Source organism: Delphinapterus leucas, chromosome 14, assembly GCF_059928025.1.
Source record: "Delphinapterus leucas isolate spDelLeu-1000000601 "Yukka" chromosome 14, BTC_Dleu_Yukka2, whole genome shotgun sequence".
Classification (NCBI taxonomy): domain Eukaryota; kingdom Metazoa; phylum Chordata; class Mammalia; order Artiodactyla; family Monodontidae; genus Delphinapterus; species Delphinapterus leucas.
Window position 1 is genome coordinate 47,494,935 of NC_143142.1, and position 20,892 is coordinate 47,515,826.

At 41.9% G+C, this 20,892-nt stretch overlaps 1 protein-coding gene across 1 annotated transcript in view; it reads right to left on the reverse strand.

Moving 5' to 3' along the window:
- Window positions 1–20,892, reverse strand: part of KLHL14 (kelch like family member 14) — a 100,591-nt gene that overhangs the window by 19,299 nt on the left and 60,400 nt on the right. Inside the window, exon 3 of the mRNA XM_022586918.3 lies at window positions 4,848–4,937. Coding sequence (XP_022442626.1) covers window positions 4,848–4,937 — 90 coding nt within the window. The remainder of the gene's footprint in view (window positions 1–4,847; window positions 4,938–20,892) is intronic.

A 20,892-nucleotide genomic window follows, 5' to 3' on the forward strand; every position in this document is an offset into this window, starting at 1 on the left:
ATTTGCAATCATCTCCCTGTAGAAAAAAGCCATTCTTGAGAGTCAGGTTTCAAGGTTAATTCCCAAATGTATCTGAAGATCAGTGTTGTTAAGAGGAATGTAGAATATACACGCCACGTATAAGAGTGTTTCTCTGTGAAGTTTGGTTTAGAATTTCCATTTGGAGGAAGACATATGCCTCCTTTCAGCAATGGGACAGATGCCTTCACATGCTGAGCACTGGTAGTGGAAATCAGCTATATGCTTTGCTTATTGGTGGTAATGTCAGTGGCCTTCACTAGAGAAAAGGCTAAGCAGGGACTGTTGTTGGGTTGGATGGAAGATGAAGAAAGGGTTTCCAGAGGCAGAGACAATGGTGTGAAAAAAGGGCAGGGTTGGAGGATGGGAAGATAAAAAGAAGAAAAATGTTCTAAAGTTGGCAAAGGATGTGCAGAGGGGATAATAAATCTCAGAAGGAATGAGTGTGGTGGAGTGAGGAAACTGAGATAAAATGGGGATATTCATTTCTTCCTTGTGGCTTTCATCGACACCAATTAGAGGCTTGAGAGGGGTAGCCACATGCAATAGAATTTTGGATTACTCTTCACTCCTTTAGTTTCTTCTCATCTTTTCCATTTTCTTCTAACCCTTCCTCCACTTCTTCCCTTTTTTTTTTTTTTTTTTTGCGCTATGCGGGCCTCTCACTGTTGCGGCCTCTCCCATTGCGGAGCGCAGGCTCCGGACGCACAGGCCCAGCGGCCATGGCTCACGGGCCCAGCCGCTCCGCGGCATGTGGGATCTTGCCGGACCGGGGGACGAACCCACGTCCCCTGCATCGGCAGGCGGACTCTCAACCACTGCGCCACCAGGGAAGCCCACTTCTTCCCTTTTTTGATGATGTCCTGTCACCAGACCCTGTTGTTGACTATCATTTGGGAGACAGGTAAAATGGGGCAGGGGCGGCAGTTTTCAGCCAATGGTGGAGGGGAAGGAAGCAAGAAGACAAGGAAATCCCCCGCAGGCAGTTTTTTTGGAAGTCAATCATCAGTAAGTGACAAATGTAAATTGGTTCTCTGTGAGTTGGAGCGCTGAAGGAATATATGCATGTATATTAGCATATTACAATGCAGTCTATCACTAATGACATGAAGGGAGTTAATAGGAGTTAATATCTATAGCTGAGTAGAAACAAAATGTATGTATCCTGCTTATATTTCCAGTAACTCATATGTTTTATGAGTTCAAATTTTGGTCCTGTAATCAAGATAATCAGTAAATAAAATTACATTTGTATTTTATGAGTACATATTTGTGTTTTATGAGCATGGGTTGAAATGTACATTTTTGTATTTCATTCAAAGGCATGCATCTCAGGCATCATTTTCATAAGAACTAAAGTTTAACTTAAGATTTCATCTTTGGAACTGATGTATACATAACATTTAAACTCATGGATTTTAAATTCTTCTTCCCTGTCAGTAGTGAAATTAAAGCATGTTGTATATTATTATAGGATTGCTCTTCTTTCTTTTTTTTTTTTGCGGTACGCGGGCCTCTCACCATTGTGGCCTCTCCCGTTGCGGAGCACAGGCTCTGGACGTGCAGCCTCAGTAGCCATGGCTCACGGGCCCAGCCGCTCCGCGGCATGTGGGATCTTCCCGGATTGGGGCACGAACCCATGTCCCCTGCATCGGCAGGCGGACTCTCAACCACTGCGCCACCACGGAAGCCCAGGATTGCTGTTCTTTATAAGCTTTGGTATTAACTGCTTCCTTTTTAGTTGTATGAGGTATTATAAAATGAAAATCCTATATTTTTGAGATGATGGTGTCCCTTCATGGTTTTCTAAATGGGGAATAATGAAGAGCTCTTTGGGAGCCAGTATGAGCCACTGTCCATGGTGATACAATACTGATTTAATTTCACAAGATCAAAGGCAAATGCACAATTGTTGTTTAGTATCTAATTAAATACATATGGTTATGTGAGGTGGGGAGTGTGATACACTGGTTAAAGGCTGAGGCTCTGGAGTCACACAGACCTACGTTGGAATCACTCATCTTCTTGCAAGCTGTGTGTCCTGGCAAGTTGTTTAAACTCTTAGGGCTTAGACTCCTCATAGTAAAACTAGAGCAATCATGCAACAGGCCTCATGGGATGGTTGTGAGGATTAAGTGAAATGATGCAGATGAGTGCTTAGCAAAGTTCCTGGGAAATAATGAGTACTCAGTAAATACTACGACTAATACCAAAACGGTCAGCTGTGGTTGACCAGATGGATGGAATATGAAAGTCCATGGGAACCATTTAAGGGATGGTGGTGGATGTGTGTTTTGGTACCTAGCTGAGATACTTTTACCAGATTGGTACACCTGTTCCCTAGCTGATGGTTGTTGGTTGTTCATGGTCACAGCTGCTCCCTCTCTAGAGAACTGCCCTCAGCTGAACAGGCCACTTCACTGCCCACCCTCACCCCCACCTGGGGGAAGGCCTCAGCCAATGACTGATTGGTTGACATGAGGTACAAAAGACTGGCCTGCTTGCCTCACAGTGTGACCGATTCTCCTGTGCTTAGGAGATGCTAATCAGTGGCTCATCAGCATTTACCCCGATCTGTACGAAATGACCTCAAAGGCGAAACAAGTCAGGGACGGAATGACTCAGATTTGCAGGTGGAACTCCCAAAGCTCTAAATAAGGGTCTTACAGAGAGAGAGAGTTGTGAGCTGCTAGGCCCATATGGAGGCCAAAAGTAAACAAAATATAGTAATTAAAGTTTCACTAAAGTTCAATTTTGAGCCTCCTGGCGGCTAAAGCAAAAGAGACACATTAAATCATACGATTGGCGTTAGAAGTAATTGTTCAAAGCACACCATGCCTCAGTACTTTGGTTTGACGAGGACTTGTCACGCAGGTCTTCACATAGAGCACGCCGAGTGGCGGCAGTGAAAGGTGCCCCCTCAGGAAATGCAATGCTGTGCTTTCTGTAGTCCTTTCTCACAGCATATTTGTTGAGGGCTTTAAACTGAATCACTGCTCCTCTCAGGAGTCGGGGGTGGGGGGGCAAATCAGTGAGGTCCAATGGCATGGCGTAGTTTTATAGGAATCTGAATTAGCTCAATGATAGAATCTCGATTCTCTAGACAAGAGGAAGGAATATGTCCCTTATACTCGCCCCTAATCCCCCCACCCGTCCTCTCGGTTGTGTGTCTGATAGAAGTTGAACAGTAAGCAGTGGCAGGCTATTTTGGGCAGGGGTGGGGGGCAGGGGTAAACCCAGGGAGCGGGTTTTCTGTGATGCTGATTAAGGTCTGTCTCACAGGAATGGGAGGTTCATAGTGATTTGTGAAAACTGAGTTGTCGCCCCAAGACTGGTCTTTTAGCAGAGGCTTATCCCACGTGGGAACGGAGGTGGGCTGAGAAAGCACCATCATTAGAAACAGGACTTTCCATGGGACTTTCCTGGCTGTGCAGTGGTTAAGACTCTGTGCTTCCACTGCAAGGGGTTCTATCCCTGGATGGGGAACTAAGATCCCATATGCCGCACAGTACGACCAAAAAAAAAAAAAAGGAAAGAAACAGGACTTTCCAGCCTCCTCTTGTCATGTGTTAGTTTTCATCTGGCCTTCAAGAAAACAAACAAACAAAACCCCAGAAACAAAGTTCTGCAGATTCTTTTCTAGATAAACCTGCTGGCTGTGTACTGTTTCCTCACAAACGCTCTATTCTGTTCAAATCACTTCCTCGGAAGAAGAGGTTAAACAGGAAATGGAGAGTTTACAGTGGGTTGTATATTGGCCAGCGTTTTTGTTTTGTTTTGTTTTAACATATCAAATCAGTCATTGCAAAGATAAGTTAGAGGAGAGATACTAAATATTTTAGTTCCTGATCCAAATCTGTTTCTCCCAAAGCCCCGGAACCATCTTTCCAAAACTGAAAGATATGAAGCAACAAAGCTGATCTGGAGAAAGAATGTCCCTTTCCCTTCAAAGACATGTTCTTGGAGGGTGGCCTTTAAGAGTTTCTGGAGTGAACAGATGTAACAATTTTCTATAATTTGCCTTTGTGAAGATGCTGAAAGAGAACATTCGCCGTAAAATATATGCAGTATACGTGATTTCAGCTGGCTGCTCTGGGGTTTTAAAGCAAAACTGTGTACCCGCAAGCTGTTTTATGGTTTCTCACTCATAATGATCTCTGTTACACAGAAGGCTACAAGGGCAACCCCTCCTTCACGTGCACGATTTCCAAAAATATCTTGATAATTTTGCGTGTTCTGCAAGGCGCAGTGTACTCCCTACATTAGACTTGGGAAGTGTATTCAGATGTTGACTTTCTCTTTGTGATACAGTTATGAAGTAATCGCATCAACAGGGAAGATGGTGGATAATCTGTGGACGAAGCCCTGGCAGAAGATGCAGCAGCCAGAACAGGTGTCAAGTAATGAACGCTGCAAAGGCACTTCAGCTCAGGTCATGTACAGCGTGACAGCAGATAACGCTTATTTATTGAAACTGCATATTATTATCCTGATAAAACGGGAGAAAAGTGGTGGAGAAGGTGGTGAGAATTCTTAATAGTTGCCGCTTGCTACCTCCCTTGAGGGAGTCTGGGCTTACACTGGTGGCACTCCTCAGGGGATGGATCAGGAGAGGGGCTGGGCATCACGGTGGAGCCAAATCCCCAGATAGTCCATGAGTGAATGCACTGCTGCGTGTGTCCTCTGCCAGCCCACTTCACCGACTACTTCGTTTGTCCCTGCTGCACAGAAATATGTTTTCCACGGTAATTACAAAGTGGACTGCCGCTGGCACCTCTCATCACACACAGACGTGTCGAGCACCTACTGTTAAGTGGTTCAATAGTTACCATTAGGGTTCCATTGGTCCTCTCCGCCCAACACAAACAGGAAGTTTTCCACCTCCACAACGCAGTGATGGGCACTGTTGTATGGCATAACTGGAATTGAGAAAAAAAAAAAAAAGACGTATAAAATTTTCCATCTTAGGACTTGATACCTTGGCTCACTAGTTATGTGCTTTCACCAAAATGTATAAAACGTGAGACTAAGTCAGAAGGAAGAAAAGCACATAGACAAGCAGAGTGGGGCACCCACCAATCCACAGTGGCTCAGCGGTGTGTTCCCAGCAATTGCCAACCCCACCCCTTTTGATTAATTTTACATAATGTTATTCTGCAAATTAGTCAAGAACAACCTGTCGGGCTGCTTTCAATTCTTACGTCCTCCTCACCTGCCTGATGATGGGGATCGTGCAGTCTACAACCATGACTGACACTCCCAAATGGTCAGGGCTGGGGCTTACTTCTTGGAAGAAATAACCCAGCATCCACTTGGAGCCATTAAGCTGCTCTGCCCAAACTTGGCTTGCTGGCAATCTTTCCATAAACAGACTCAGGGTGCTTGGTTGCTTTCTATTCCACAGCAACGAGCAAGCTGAATTTCCATACAGTGTTAAGTTTTTAAATTAAGGTCCTGCTGATTTAATGCCTTCTCCAAATGTATACGCTTAATTTCCTGTACAATGTCATTAGCAGCACAATCACACATTTTCTATCTATCTGCTTAAGAGCTCTTCTGGAACAAAGATAAAAACTGTCAGGAACATCATAAATACCCATTCCCCTCGTCCTGCCCTGCTCTGCCCCAAATGTGGTGGCTGTGAGGAGGGCGGAGTGATTCAGAAACCCACCAAAGGTTTCGCTGGATCTGTTCTCATTTACATTTTCTTTGGGGACACACACAACAAGAATAGGACACCCCCGTCACCCCGTGTGCAGTGCAGTGTCAGTCTCTGCTATTATTATATCATATGGTGAATGTAAACTTACACAGCGTTCGTTATCATATCACAGGCAGTGGTTTGGGCCCAGTGACACCAGTAGGAAAAATGATGTCCTTGTTCAGCTCATCATATGGGCACCTTAAATCTAGGTGAGGACAAATGGGGAGGTGATATGCATGTTCAGGCAGGGAACTTATTGCTTGACACGGATCAACAGAGCACTTAAGAAACCAGTGCAGTGGGAAATCAATATGAGTCAGGGCCAGCTTGTACTCTGTACTCTTTTGCCAATGGAGAGAGAGAGAGAGAGAGAGAGAGAGAGACAGAACGAGCCTATCTTATACCCAATTTACTTTGGATGATATATATCTCATTTCACTTTGTTTTTATTATCTTTTTTCTCAGAATGCGCTTATGCTGGCTAAGATATGTAAACAAAAATAAGGAGAAACAGGCATAGCTTTGAAACCTGTAACACAGCTTCTGAAAGAGCAAATCAGGTCGTTTAAGCTTCATATTAAAAGATTTTAGGAATTTTCATTATTTTATTATGTATTCACTTTTACTGTGAATATTCACTATTTTAGAACTTATAGCCACAAGGGAGAAGACATTGGTATGGAAACCCTGGATTTCTGGGATCATGTAGAAATTGGGTGTGCCATGGATTTGTGTGGACCATGAATGAGGTCAACTGATTTAGGGAGTCACCTCAGCAACGTCCTTCTGCCCCTCAACCCTTAGTTATCTCTTTGGAAAATGCTTTTAACCATATAGCTCCTGCAGGCATTACTTCTCAGAGTCCATTGGGGCAGAGTATATGTTGAGTTCACGCAGCAACTAAAATTGGGTGACTGGATATGTTTGGAACATCTTTTTCTCTTTTCTTAAATTAACTCATCATTGTTTGGATTATACCAAACACAAAACTACGCTACCCATATATTATGTATATTGTGCATTTTGTGAACAGCCTGGTGCTACTCTGGTTTATCACAATGCCATCTGGGCAGTAAACTTACAGCATTGTCACCTGTAAGCGTATACTCATATGAGACATGCGTGTAAGAACAGCGGCCACTGATACAACCAACTTACTTTATGACTACCAGTCTTCCAATATTTATTTAAAATTTTTGGTCAGTTCAATGCCCACATTTTATAAGTAATAAAAAATCGTATTATCTTCTTTTTAACCGGAAGTCCAGCTTTATAATAAAGCACAGACTCTGAGAATAGAACAACAGTTGTGTTTGTCCATTTACTTGCTCCCATTCAGGCAGAAATTAAGTGAAGGAAAGAATACATAATTTATTCTTAAGCCTCTTTCTCATTTGATTACCTCTATTGTTATGCTTTATGCAAACAAACGAAACTATTGCACTAAACTAACTACTGAAACCTTCAAAATACGAGAAGGTCTTTGAAATGCTAACATAAAGGCTGCTTGAAGATATTCTCATTTATCTACCCATTTTTACTCTTGTTTTAAAACCTTGTATGCTATATTTCTTGGCTCTTTCAGCATTTTCATTCCTGAATTGTTGTCTCTTCTGATTTATTATTTACTCAACTCTTCTGAATTGAGAGGCTACAAATACACACAGATAACTTTTGGGGATTATCCTGAATGTAAAACGCTCCAAATCTATTAGAAAAAAATCGATGTGAAATCAATGTTTGAGTTTTGCAAAAGACCTCATTTCTTTGACTTCTGATTAAACCTGAACGAAAGCAAAATAAAGAGGGCAGTGATCAAGAGAAAACATCTGCTTAAAATGGCACTGGGTACGGCAATTATTGATTATCTTTTAAATAACAAGGAAGACATGCCCTCTCCCTTCCAGATTTCTCTAGGGATGCTCGCCGGCCTCGCCCTCACAAGCAGGTACCGGAGGAGAAGTTTGTACTCCCTGTTCATATACAGCCCGGTGTGAGTTTTTAGCGTGTCAGTCAGTGAGTTAGAGGGAAAGGGTAAAGAGAAGCTAATCAGGATGAAATGAGATTAAAGGCTGTCTAATTTTACAGCAACTGTGATCCATCAGCCACTGTGAAAGTGACAGTGGAAATGAATGATGGAGACAGACAGGTGGGGCTGTACATTTCACTGATTTATCCTCAAATGCACTGGGCCTTATTTTATTGAGTGAACATGACCGCATTTATCATGACTGTCATCTAAACCCACTTCCCTCCATTTAAAAAGGTCACTTTACTCACAGGGAGGAGGAGAGAGGCACTTTCGAATCAGATTTAAAATCTAATAACACGTGTTCATAAGGCCCTTTGTGAAAATTCTCAACTTTATTAAACAAACTCGAAGTGCTAGAAGGAAAGGGGGAAAAAAGCCAGAAAACTGAAAAGGAAGAAACCTTTGATCATCCGAGGGAGCATGTTCATTTAGTCTCCGAGTTTGAAGCAATTTGTACCATTTTTGCCTTTCCCACTCCAAATACCTGCTATTCTATTCTAGTCTGGGAAATTCAATAAAACATTTACATTTAATATTTTTAATTAAGAAAGTAGGAAGCAGGCCATCCTTGGAGAGGATACTAAGTCACAGTATTTACTCTGCAGAATGACTGATCATCATACACTCAATAGATGTTAGCCATTTTACAAGTTGAATCTCTGCCACAATTCACTTACATACCCGTTAAATGTTTTCCCATAATGTTAAGGCCACAAAAATCTCAGTGACACAAATTCTTTTACCCCTCCCTGTACAGTGACATGAAATGTACTGGCATGTGGTACACAAAATTGGTCTTTGTGGATATGAAAATGAAGAGTCAAACTCTCAGAGTATTTTGTGTTACTTTTCACAATAGGAACCACCATTTACCAAACATTTACTATGTGCCAGGCACTGTGCAGGTGCTATATACATATGCGTATATGTAATTATATTTATATATAGTTACCTATATTATATCTCTGAAAATATAACAGCACTTATGATTCATTCTTACTTGCTCCTAATCAGGCAGAAATTACATGAAGGAAATAATATATGATATTATAATACATGATAAAATATATCTATATTTTATTTGCCTATATCTTTCATTTAATATAACTAACTATTAGGGAGGCATTGGTCATTCATTTTATTTCTGTAAGAAATACTGAGGCCTTGAGAGGTTAAGTCACTTGTTGAAGGTCAGACTCAGCTAATGAATGGCAGAGATAGAATCCAGACACAGGGATATCTGGATCCCAACCCATGCTCTCATCCATTTCACTCTACTGATTTTCAATAGGTATGTTCATCCAACCAGCAAGTAATTACCGAGTACCTGTGTGTTCAATGGTGGTGTTCCTGAAATTTCTGTATAATTTTTTGTTATTGAACCACATTTTAAATGTTTCTTATTTTCATATTTAAAAGAATCCGTAGTAACGCAAGTGGACATTCCTTTACATTTTTTTTCTATAAATCCACATATTCAAGTAGTGGATTTTCTTAAAGTAAGACACATTTACATGTATTTGATGGAGCCAGAAAAACACTGACCAAATCAGCTAGTTAAGGATGAGTAGAGTCTATTGGCAGAGGGTTTTTATTTATTTGTTGAACAGCGAGGGCATATTTCAACCTTGCAAGCAGATTCAAAGTATCTTGGGCACAGAGGCCCTTTTCCTGGCATATAAAATGTGCAGGGGTCTTGCTGCACTTACGAAGGCCTTGTTCTGCTTAAGATTCACACTCCTGTTTCTTCCCATATTTCATATCTGAGGAATATATATACCCCTTCCAACAGAAAGTATAGGTATCCTTTGCAACCACAGATTTGCATGAACATCCAAACGAGATCGCATAGGGCTATGACAAGTTTATAGGATTGTTAAATACATGGCTGTTGAACGTTTATCATTTCAAGTAACATTTATGAGGTCCTTGATTTCCTTTTGGCTTCAAATACATAAACTTACAAAACTGTCAAATATGACGTAATTTTTTGGAAAAAGTAATTAATGCCCATGTTTTGTAAAAATACAGTCTTATAAAAAATAATGATATACAGGAACAATAAGTTTTCCTCTTATGCCTCTCAGCCTTGCAGTTCCCTACTGCAGAAGCTACCCCTGTTATTGTGTTCTTGGATTTTTCTTCCAGAGAGATTATATATACGGGTCATTTTTTTAATACAATTGACACAGCATTCTATGGGCACACTGTTTAGTACCTTGCTTTTCTGCACTCAAGAATACATTCATTTATTCATTCCTCACCAATCAAAGTCCTGTTCAGCTGCTACTGTATGCCAGGCAAGGTCCTACCTGCTGGGGAGGTCATGACAGCATCAAGGAACGTTCTAGTCAGGGGAAGCATGTAATAAACATGGACACAAATAAATAGGCACTTTTGTTTCAAATGATAAGTGCAATGAAGAAAAGTAAAGCTGGGTCCAAGGAGGGGAAGGGACAGGGTGAGGAATTTTGAGAGTAGTCAGGAAGGGCTTTCTGAACAGATGACTTTTGAGCAGAGAATTGACAGAAGTGAGCAAGGGAGCCATGCAGGGGTAGTGGTAGGCATAGATGCAGGAATAGCAAGTGCCAAGGCCCTGGGGCACAGGTGTGGAGTGTAGCAAGAACAGCAAGAAGACCAAGAAAAGAAGGATCTGAGAGGAGGTCTCGGAGGGAGACCGAGGCCAGATCTGTGCGATGGTGCAGTCTTGGTCGGAGGACGACACTTGGATCGTCTACCGGCCCATTCTTTTCAACAGCCATACACTGTTTCATCCGATGGGTGTCCTATAATGTGTCCCAGCCCCTTCTGATGGCCATTTATTAATTCACTCAGCAAACATTTACTAAACACTCATTATGTGCAGACACTTTTCTGGTTGGTAATAAAGCAACGAATGAGGCTGACAGCGTCCCTGCTCTCCGAGACCTAAATGACAGGGAAAAGAAGAATGTAAACTAATACACAGTGGAATGCACAGGAACACAGCCAGGCGATGACAGACAATGTAAAAAGGAAAAAAAAACAGGACAGTGTGTTAGAGAGTGAGTGCCTGGCTAGCGCTCTAGCTGAGGTGGTCAGGGAGGCCTCTCTGGGGACTGGTGTTGAAGGTAAATTTTGAAGGTTGAGAAAGGGCCACTGCAAGAAAATAAGAGGAAGGGATCCATGCAGAGACCCTGAAGCACAAATGAGCTGGATGTGCCTGAGCAGCCCAGAGAAAGCCTCTGTGTCTAGAGCACCGAGGGTGAGGGCTAGAGAGGCATGAGAGAAGTCAGGAGGCAGGCAGAGGCTGGGTAGATGGGTCTTTAGAAGCCAGGAGAAGTGGTGTCGATTTTATTCTTAGCATGATGGAAAGGCATTGGAGGAGTTTCAGCAGCAGCAGGACATGATCTGATTTATGTTTTAAAAATATCACTCTGGCTCCTAGGGATGTTGTAGGAGTGAAAGGGGGAAAAGAGGAAGACCAAGCAGGGCGCCCCTCCTGTGGTCCAGATGAGGGATGATGGAGGCTGGATGAGGTAGGGGCGCTGGGGCTGGAGGGAAGGGGATGTGTTGAAGGTTGCTGCTATTACAAACAGTGCTCTGCCGAGTGTCCTCATGGGTCCACAACACGCATACACGTGCATTTATCTGTAGGATTAATTCCTCCAAGTGAAATTTCTGGGCCAAAGGATGGGTGCGTTTTACATTTTAATGGATGTCATCACATCGTACTCCTTTTTATATCTGTACCTTTGCCAACACGGTAGGTGAACAATTGGTGTCTAGTTAAAATTTAAATCTCCACTCATTTGTGATAGAGGTTGAGCATCTTTCCATATGTTTCAAATCCATTTGTATGGTATACATTTTTCTGTTGGTTTTTGACTTCTTGATATCATAAGTTGCCTATAGTTACGTGATTTCTGTTCTTAAAGTGTTCTTTTCTATAGAATTATCTAAACTGGCAAAATAAATGATATTTTGGAAGCATGGTATTGCTAGAATATATATTTGTGCAATATTTACTCATTAAAGCAAATTCAAATAGTAATTACATGCTGTTGAAAACAAATATAACCTGAAAGAAAGGTGCCTCAGTCTAATGACATTGAAAGAGTATTTCTTGCCATAGGATTGTAGAGAAATTTTTTTCTTACATTTTCTTCAATTTTATAGTAAGTATAATTGAGAAACATAAATGTTTAAAAATTTACTAGTTTAGGGCTTCCCTGGTGGCGCAGTGGTTGGGAGTCCGCCTGCCGATGCAGGGGACACGGGTTCGTGCCCCGGTCCGGGAAGATCCCACATGCCGCGGAGCAGCTAGGCCCGTGAGCCATGGCTGCTGAGCCTGCGCGTCCGGAGCCTGTGCTCCGCAACGGGAGGGGCCACAGCGGTGGAAGGCCCACGTACCGCAAAAAAAAAAAAAAAAAAAAAATTCACTAGTTTAATCCTACCATCCTGTCTTTCTGCAAAGATCTAGAAATCTGGCCACTGCTTCTCTGGAGGTAGAAACAGACACATAGTCAAACATCTTACATGAAGCACGTGCTTGATACATATTATCGAATAAATAATGCACAGAAAAGGCTCTGTTACTTTTTTTTCTGTTGTATATGGATGGTTACTATCCCTGTAAGCTGCAAATAAATGGAAATGTTTTGTGCATTTGGGAATGACTTGATCATTATGGACAGTGAGTCTGGAAAACCAAATCCAGTAAGAAATTCACATGGTCTGAATCCAGTGATGAGTTGGTGAAGGTTCTGAATTAACCCAAAGGTGGCCAACACTTTCTCCTCACTCCCAACTTATTCTGCACACACAGAGCTGGGTTCCCACAGTCCCACTGGAGACAAAGTTGTTGAAGTGAGTTCGAAATGTATAAATCTGAATAAAAGTGCCTATGTGTTAGGTTTTGGAGGCTATGCAAGAACAAGAGAGTTTGCTTCTCTTTCATAATACAAAATTGTATCTAAGGGAGAGTTTTCCTGACAATGAAAACTTGCTTTGTGACTCTCTCCTCTGTGCCACTATTGTAGTAAATGCATGCCTTTACCCTATACCTGCCAAGTCATGATACAGTGTATTAAAATCATCTGTCTTTTGTGTGTCCCGCCCTAAAGAATCTGTAAGCTCCTTGAGGCCAGACTGTGTCATTTCTATAGCTTTATGACCACCACAATGCCCAGTACATAGGATAGGAGAGCCTTAGGCATGGCTACATATTTTATGCCTAATACAGTAATTAGAAATATTAATGAATCAATAAATGTTAGTAGCATGAATGAGTGAATGCTAACTAAGAGAGACTGGCATTTACTTCTTTGGAAGGTGTAAAAAATGTATGGGTACCAGAAGATGTGAAGGAGGGAAGAAGTGAAAGAAAGGGAAGAAAGGGAGAAAGATATATGCCTTTGATCAGGATTCTATGGCATCTAGGATGGATATCACCCTATATGCAATACATGTGTTAAACAAAGGAGGTTTGTAAGTTCTTCAAAGACTGTGACATATTTCTTTAGGATCTATCATAGGCCTAATTGTGCCAAGGTCAAAGGTTTTCAATAAATCCTTGTTGATTTACAGTTTTAGCTCCAAGCACTTAAATGGAGGGAAATGATAACAAGCAGCGGAAGCTGAGGGGACTTAAAATAAGACTTCTATTAGCTGTTCAAGCAAAACTCACTTTTCAAATGATGACTCTATTATTACAATGCTGTGTGCCAACTATTTTATTTTGTTTAGTTCTTGATATTTTAGTTAGAATTTTAAAATCGTTTTATTTTCACTTTTGGAAAGTAAAACATCTTTGGGAATGAACACTGCAATTTCTTCCAAATGCTAGGTGTTTTTTTTGTTTTTTCCTGTTTTTTAAAGTGTGTTTTCAGAGACACATTGATGAAACATGCTAGTGCTTTGATGTTTGTCCTTTCCTAAGGGCCAGTACAGTGTCTTCCTGATCATGTCCTGGGGGAGTGAGAAATTGCACTTTTCATTGTTCTACACCTGAAAAGGCTCAGTAAAAAAAAATAGTCAACTCTGTAAATGAATTAAAGTAGTAGATCAACTCATATTATTTAAACGTGTGAAAATAAGATCCTTGACAAAGGTCAAAGGAGCCAGGACTATTTATACTGTGAATGATGTGGCAACAGGATAGCAAAAATGATTGTAAAACAGCTTAAATTCTCTTAGATGATGGCCCCATAATTACTGATGGCGGGAAGAAGGAAATGGATATGGTTCGTAGAATGAGGATGTGTAAAGAAGCATTTTCTGATGTAGATCACACATACTCAGTATTGGAAAGTGAACTCTAGTGGTTCACTTTAAAATCCAGGAGACAGCAAAAGAATCTACCAACCTCTTCATTCATTTTTTCATTCAAAAATTTGTATTGAGGAATTAGTTATTGTGCTAAACTCTGGGACACCATTCCTATATTTCAGAGCTCACAGTGCAGAGAGAATAAACAGAGAAAACGAATACACAGTGTTCTAGAAGAACAACAATGGAAGTACCAGGGAGGAAGCGACTGTAACTTCAGGGAGGAAGTGACTGTAACTTCAGGGAGGAAGCGACTGTAACTTCAGGGAGGAAGTGACTGTAACTTCAGGGAGGAAGCGACTGTAACTTCAGAGAAGAAGCAACTGTAACTTCAGGGAGGAAGCGACTGTAACTTCAGGGAGAAAGTGACACTTAAGATTAATCATAAAACCAAGACGGGATTTTCCAGGTTGTCACAGCAGCAAAAGTCATTATCAGTAAAAGGAACATGGATTCAACAAATACTTATTGAGCTCCTACTATGTGCCAGATCTTAGGCTAAGTTCTAGGGATATATTTTAATTGGATTATTTTTATAAAAATGATTATTAAAATTAGATCAATTTCCAAAATGTCCTTAATACTATGGTCACTATACTATATCAGCTATTATGTTGAGGCCAGAGAAAATGTGTTTGAGGAACATGAGAGCAAATAAAAAGGGTGGACTGTTACCTCCGCTGTTCTTTTGGGCAGCCTATTCCTCGACTCAAATTCCCTCTGGAGCACTCTCTCCTTAGACAACAAGCAGTCATGGCCTCTACCCTAATTGAATTTCTCCTGGTATGTGGAGCCACCTGATGGTTCTGGAAGCAGTTGGTAGGATTATCAGAACAGTGAACAATACCGTCGTTCCTTTCAGACCACCCCTCACGGCATTTGCGCTTGCAGTTTCAGTACGTCGTGCTATCGCACTTATTTGATTTCAAAGGACATTTCGTTGCAAAGATCCAGAAGGATTTCTTATATACTCCTCCATGGTCATTTCATGGTGTGTGCATGTGTGCCTTCCCATGAACCCATGTGTATGTGTTGGATCTGGGAAGCACGAGGGCAGGCGGGCTGGGCCATGAAGACTGTACTGAGTCAGTAGCTTATAACACACAGGGGAAATGAAAGTGCCATCATGATCTTAGGAGATGAGCCCCTGGTCTTGGCCATGACAAGGCCCCTAGAACCATCTCTTGAGAAACTTCTGAAACCTGTATTGCTGGAAAAAGTAGACAACTTTTTGGAGCTGTGCAGATGTAGGCAATATGATGAATAGTGAAGTTCCATTTTCTCTTTTTTGGGCACCATTTTTTACTGGTAAAGCTAGATAGTCATTGAATGTTAAGTGATATTTACTTATGAATATATTTATGAAGGTGCATGAGTATCTGGCACTTTTCTTGTCTTAGAATTTAGGTTGAGACCCTAAGGCTGAAGCTAATCTAAAGAGTTGTGTCGGGCCTTTTGGTGGGTAAGTGCTGCATGAACCAGCCTCTGGAAGACTGACCATCTAAGTTCTTGTTACTCAAAGTATGTTGCATGGACCTGAAGCATCAACCTCACCCGGGGGATAATTAGCAATGCAGAATCTCAAGGACCCCCCTGGACATCCTGAGTCAGACTGCATGTTACAGACCCCATGGGTACTCTAAAGTCTGAGCATCCCTGAGCTAGGACAGGCTGGTCCAGACCACCTGCACTGGAATCACCTGGGCCCCATCCCAGACTCCTGGGTCCTAGGCCTGACCTTCTGAATCTGAATTTCTAAGGTTAGGTCCAGGAACCTGAAATTTCAGTATGCTTCTGAGATTATTCTTAGGCACATCGACAGTCACACTAATCCCAAAACGACTTGGTCCAAACAGTCATGTTTAAATTGGGTCAGAAAAACTGAACTCCTTAAACTGTTTTGGTAAATTACTTCCTTCCGTTTCTATGGAAAGCAGCACTTTCGTAAGTCAATGTCTGGCAATAGTTGGTGCTCAATAAATGTAGCTTTGTTTAAAAAAAAAAAAAGGTCTGTGCCAGGCCACTGATGCCAGACTTTCTAAAAGTGGTTCCTAATCTGTGTCTCACTGGTCATGTGATTGTGCACATGCACGCACGCACGCACACGCACATTTTGTCTACATATACAATGATGTGGAAGACTATTAGTGGGTAGGGATTTTTTTTTTTTTTAAGAGAGTGGTTGTGGGAGACTGTGGAACAACTGGGCACTTTCCATCCACGGTGGAACAGAATTCTCCTCCTATCCTCCACCCCAAAAACAAAAGCAAAGGCTGGTGGAAGAATCCTGGGCCAGATGTCTCCGTGCTTCCTGGGGCTTGGCCAGCAAAAGGTGAAGTCTGAAGACAAGAGGCTGGTGGGAGCCGTCTGTGATGGGACTGTGAAGGGAGAGAGCGGGGGCAGACGTGGCCTGCATTTCTGGGTTTGGTGGAACAATATCACCCAGTACCACCCTGTGGGCTGAGCTGTGGGTCTGTTTGGTTACAACTGCCATGAAAGGACACCCCCCCCCCCACCCAAGAAGATTAATTGCTAGTTCAAGGTGACCTTAACAGAAGCTATGTGGTAGACAGTGGGAAGTCTTCAGAAAAAGGTTCACAGCAGAGCCCATAAAGACAGCTCATGAGAAAACAAAGTCAGCGTTACCGCATTTACCTCCTGAAAGCCAGGTTCTAAAAATACCAGGCAAATAAGAGCTTTTCTCCCTTTGCCTTCCCCTCCTCCAGCTCTATCTCTGGTTGAACCAGACTACTTGCATGGCTGATTTCCATCCAAGGGTGGGTCAGCCTTTCTCACCCTCATGTCAACGTCAGTGTGCAGGAAAGATTTAACACAGCAGGCCTGAAACCGCTATCCTTAGAAAGGCCTGGCCTTTCCTAGAAAGGTTGGACTTTGGCCGATGTTAGGGAACTTAGATTTCAAGAGTGCTCCCACAACCTTAACTAAGAGTGGCTGTCTGTGCCCAAGTTGTACAAAAAAATGGGATTTATGCTGAGCACCTGCTTTTCTTCTGGGAGTATGGAGTTTTGGTATGTGCTAGGCAGATGTCTACCTAACCAGCCCTCAATAAAATCTTTGGGTACTTAGCCTCTGATGAACTTCTCTGGTAGACAGCATTTCACAGGTGTTGTCACAGTCGGACACTGGAGGAAATAAAGGCATCCTGCGTGACGCCACTGGGAGAGGACCCTTGGAAGCTTGAGCCTGGTTTCCTCTGGACTTTGCTCCACGCACCCTTTCCCTTTGCTGATTTGCCTTATACTTCCCCCCTGTAATAACTCATAGCTGTGAGTATGACGACATGCTGGTCCTGCTGGTTCTCCTAGTAAATCACTGAACTTGGGGGTCAATAGGAGACAGAGAAACTTCAAGTGTATTTAGAGAACAAGGTTTCTATTGAACATCCCAAGACACCTGGGGCTGCTTTAAGAACTTCCTGAGGTGTAGCCACAGGGAGAGACGAGACATCCCATAGAGAGGTTTTGGAAAATCTGTGGTTGGAAAAAAAAGAAGTTGTTTTCGGTTGGGCCCATACGTGAAGTTCTTTCAGTAAACTGATTGTGGATATATGTACGCGTGACATGACTGCTTCTGGACTCTGGGTAAGCATGGGCTCCACATTTCCTCTGGTTGGAATCAATGCGCAAATCGCCTGCGAATCCGCTAATGCTCAACACTGTCTCATCATAGGTACTAGAGGCTTTATTGGATTATTTGACACCACGGCCCTTTTTATTTTCTTGGGAAATGTGCAGTCACTATATTACTTGAAACACTAATATAGACACATAGGAGACCATCTGTCAGGAGTATACAGTGGTCCAGGAGCTTTGTGGCAGAGAAATCCGGAGAAAGGAGCAGTCACCGGGCCTTGGCTCCGTGCGGTAGTGATGTACAATTTTCAGTCTCTCCCCAGCCATTACATCTTTCTGCTGTCTTCACAGGGTGCTTTGTCTTGTCTCTCTCTTTTTTTTTTTTTTTAAAAAAAACCAAAACACAGAAAATGCAAACTTCTTTATCCCACTGCTCCTTCCAGGTATCCTTAGAGCACCCCATCCCCTGGACCATAAATCTGGGCTCATAATCACAGTGCTGGGCACAGTGAGCGATTGGTCTTGAGATGGTCCCCTGACCCAGCCAGGCCCTTCAGCGGGGGTTGTGCCCTGGCGCTGACAAGAAGAAACCTTTCCTTTCTGACCACAGATCTGGAGCTGCTTGGGGCAATGGAGAAGCAGGTCTGAGCAAGGAGAAGTGAGGAGGAGTGAGGAGAAATGAGACCACAGTTTTTAAATTTTGTTTCTGCATCGTCCATAAGGCCAGTCCCTGCCCTCCTGGTTATGTGGCCCATGTATCCGTTTCCCCACTGGACTTTTATGAAAGCCCCCTAACAGTCTCCTTGCTTTCATTCTTGTCCCCTTTTGGCTTAATCTCCACAGAGCTCTCAGAATGATCCTTCAAAAACCAAATCAGATGAGGACATTCACTTCTTGTCAGTCCTTTCCTTACTTGCCATCTACCTTAAATAAACGTTAAAGTTTTCAGAATGGCCTGCGAGGACCATATGGCCTGGCTGCTGGCCACCTTTCCAGCTGCCTTTCCTACCACTGTCCCCTCCACAGTGGTGCTCCGGTCATATTCCTTCCTTGGGAATCTCCCCAACATCCCAAACACATTCCTGGTTGAGGGACTTTGCACCTGCTATCCTCTGCCTCATATGTTCTTCCTTTGTGTATTCCCATGGCTCACTCCTTCACTTTACTCAGTGTCTACTAGAAAGGGAGATCTTCTCTGACAATCCCACTTAAAAAGCATCCCTGTACAGCAAAGTAAATCAGTTATACGTATACATATATCCACTCTTTTTTAGATTTCCTTCCCATTTAGGTCACCACAGATCATGGAGTAGAGTTCGCTGTGCTATACAGTAGGTTCTCATTAGTTATCTATTTTATACATAGTAGTGTATATATGTCAATCCCAATCTCCCAATTCGTCCAACCGTCCCTTCCCCCCTTGGTAACCGTAAGTTTGTTCTTTACATCTGTGACTCTATTTCTGCTTTACCAGTAAGTTCATCTGTACCATTTTTTCTAGATTCCACATGTAAGCGAAATAGTTAAGCAAGTATACTCCAAATAAAAATTAATAAAAAAGAAAAATAAATAAATAACCCTCTAACTCAAAGACCAAGTTGGAGTGGATCTGAGATTTGTCTCCCACTCCCTTGCTTGGTGTCCTGCAAATAAATTCTGACTTTGCCACAAAAAAAATAAAAAGCCTGCCCTTTCATTCACCACTCCTTCACCCTGCTGTGTTATTCTTAACAGTTCTTAACTGTCCGACAGATCTTTTGTTTATAAAATATTTTCATACTAATATATTAGCTGCGTAGGTAGGCAATATACTAATATATTAGCTGCGTAGGTATGTAGGCAATATACTAATATATTAGCTGCGTAGGTAGGCAATATACTAATATATTAGCCATGTGGCTGCATGACTGTCTTGTTCACCACTGAACCCCTAGTGCCTAGAAGAATGTCTTGCACACAGAAGGCTCCCGATAAATATTTGTTAAGTTGATGACAAAATAGTTAAGTTAGATTGAATTGGATTTCTGTAACTTGCAACCAATACTTTTAAATTTCAGATGGAGAAAGTAAAGCAATTTAGTTAAGGTAGACTAACAATGTAATAAGCATGTGGCTTTAGTTCCTAGGTTCAATATTGGAGACTTACGTGCAATCTGCCTTTTAAAATGGAAGACGGTCGAGAGTCATACAGATCTAGGTTTGATATCATTTAACTGTGTGAGTTTAGAAGTCATGGTTTTCTTCATCAGTAAGATGTGGATAATAATATCTACCTCATAGGGCTATTGGAAGAATTCAATTAAATTGGATAACTTATGGAATGCACCAGGCTCATTACAGACAAACTATAATAGTTCTTTTATTGTTCCTTTTCCTTCATTCCTCCTTCAAATATTCTTACGTCGTTTTATTTTACAAAGAACAAAAACAATCTGCAAACAAGCAAAATTCCTTCACTTGCAATATTAACAAGTTGACAAAAGCATGAAATTGGTAAAGCATGGATTTGATATGGAATGGACTTTAAAACATAGTTTCGGCTTATTGGGGTAGAAATGTACGGTCCCCAAAAGATTCACATTTGGACTGTGGCTGGGATGAAGTGACACAGGTCCCCATATTATCAAGAGGTATGTTGATGATCCTTATGTGGTTTAAACTAACTTCCTAACAACACATGTTTTGTGAAGATAAGAGATTTCATTTAGTTTTTACTTAATATATATCAGACATCTACTGTGTGCTGTGTATAAAACAGGGAAGAATCCAGGGGCTCATGTCCAATGGAGGAAAAATTTATGTGCACATGAAAATATAATGCAAAGTAGACTGTAGTTAATGACATAAGTCCAAAGTACAGAGAAGGATGAGGCAAATGAAGAGTAATTTTTTTAGTTGTCTTGGAAAATAAGATCTAAAAGGAGATTTGTGATGGGTCCTTGAAGGAAGGATGGGAGATGGACTGATGGAGAGGGGCTCGGGGAATTCCAGTCAATGCCATCTGTGTGCACAGAGGCATGGTGGCTGTGGAACTGTTAGGGAGCTTTGTGGGGCTGGAGTGTAAAGTAAGATTTGAAAAGCAATGGGATGTAAAGTTGGGAAAGTAGTGCGAGACAAGGTCAGGGAGGTCCTTGAATACCAAACAGTAAATGACTCTCAGTAGAGAGGCTGTGACGGTTTCAGGAGGGCAGTAAAGCCTTAACCAAGTGAACAGGGGCTAGATCCTGTGCTTAGAT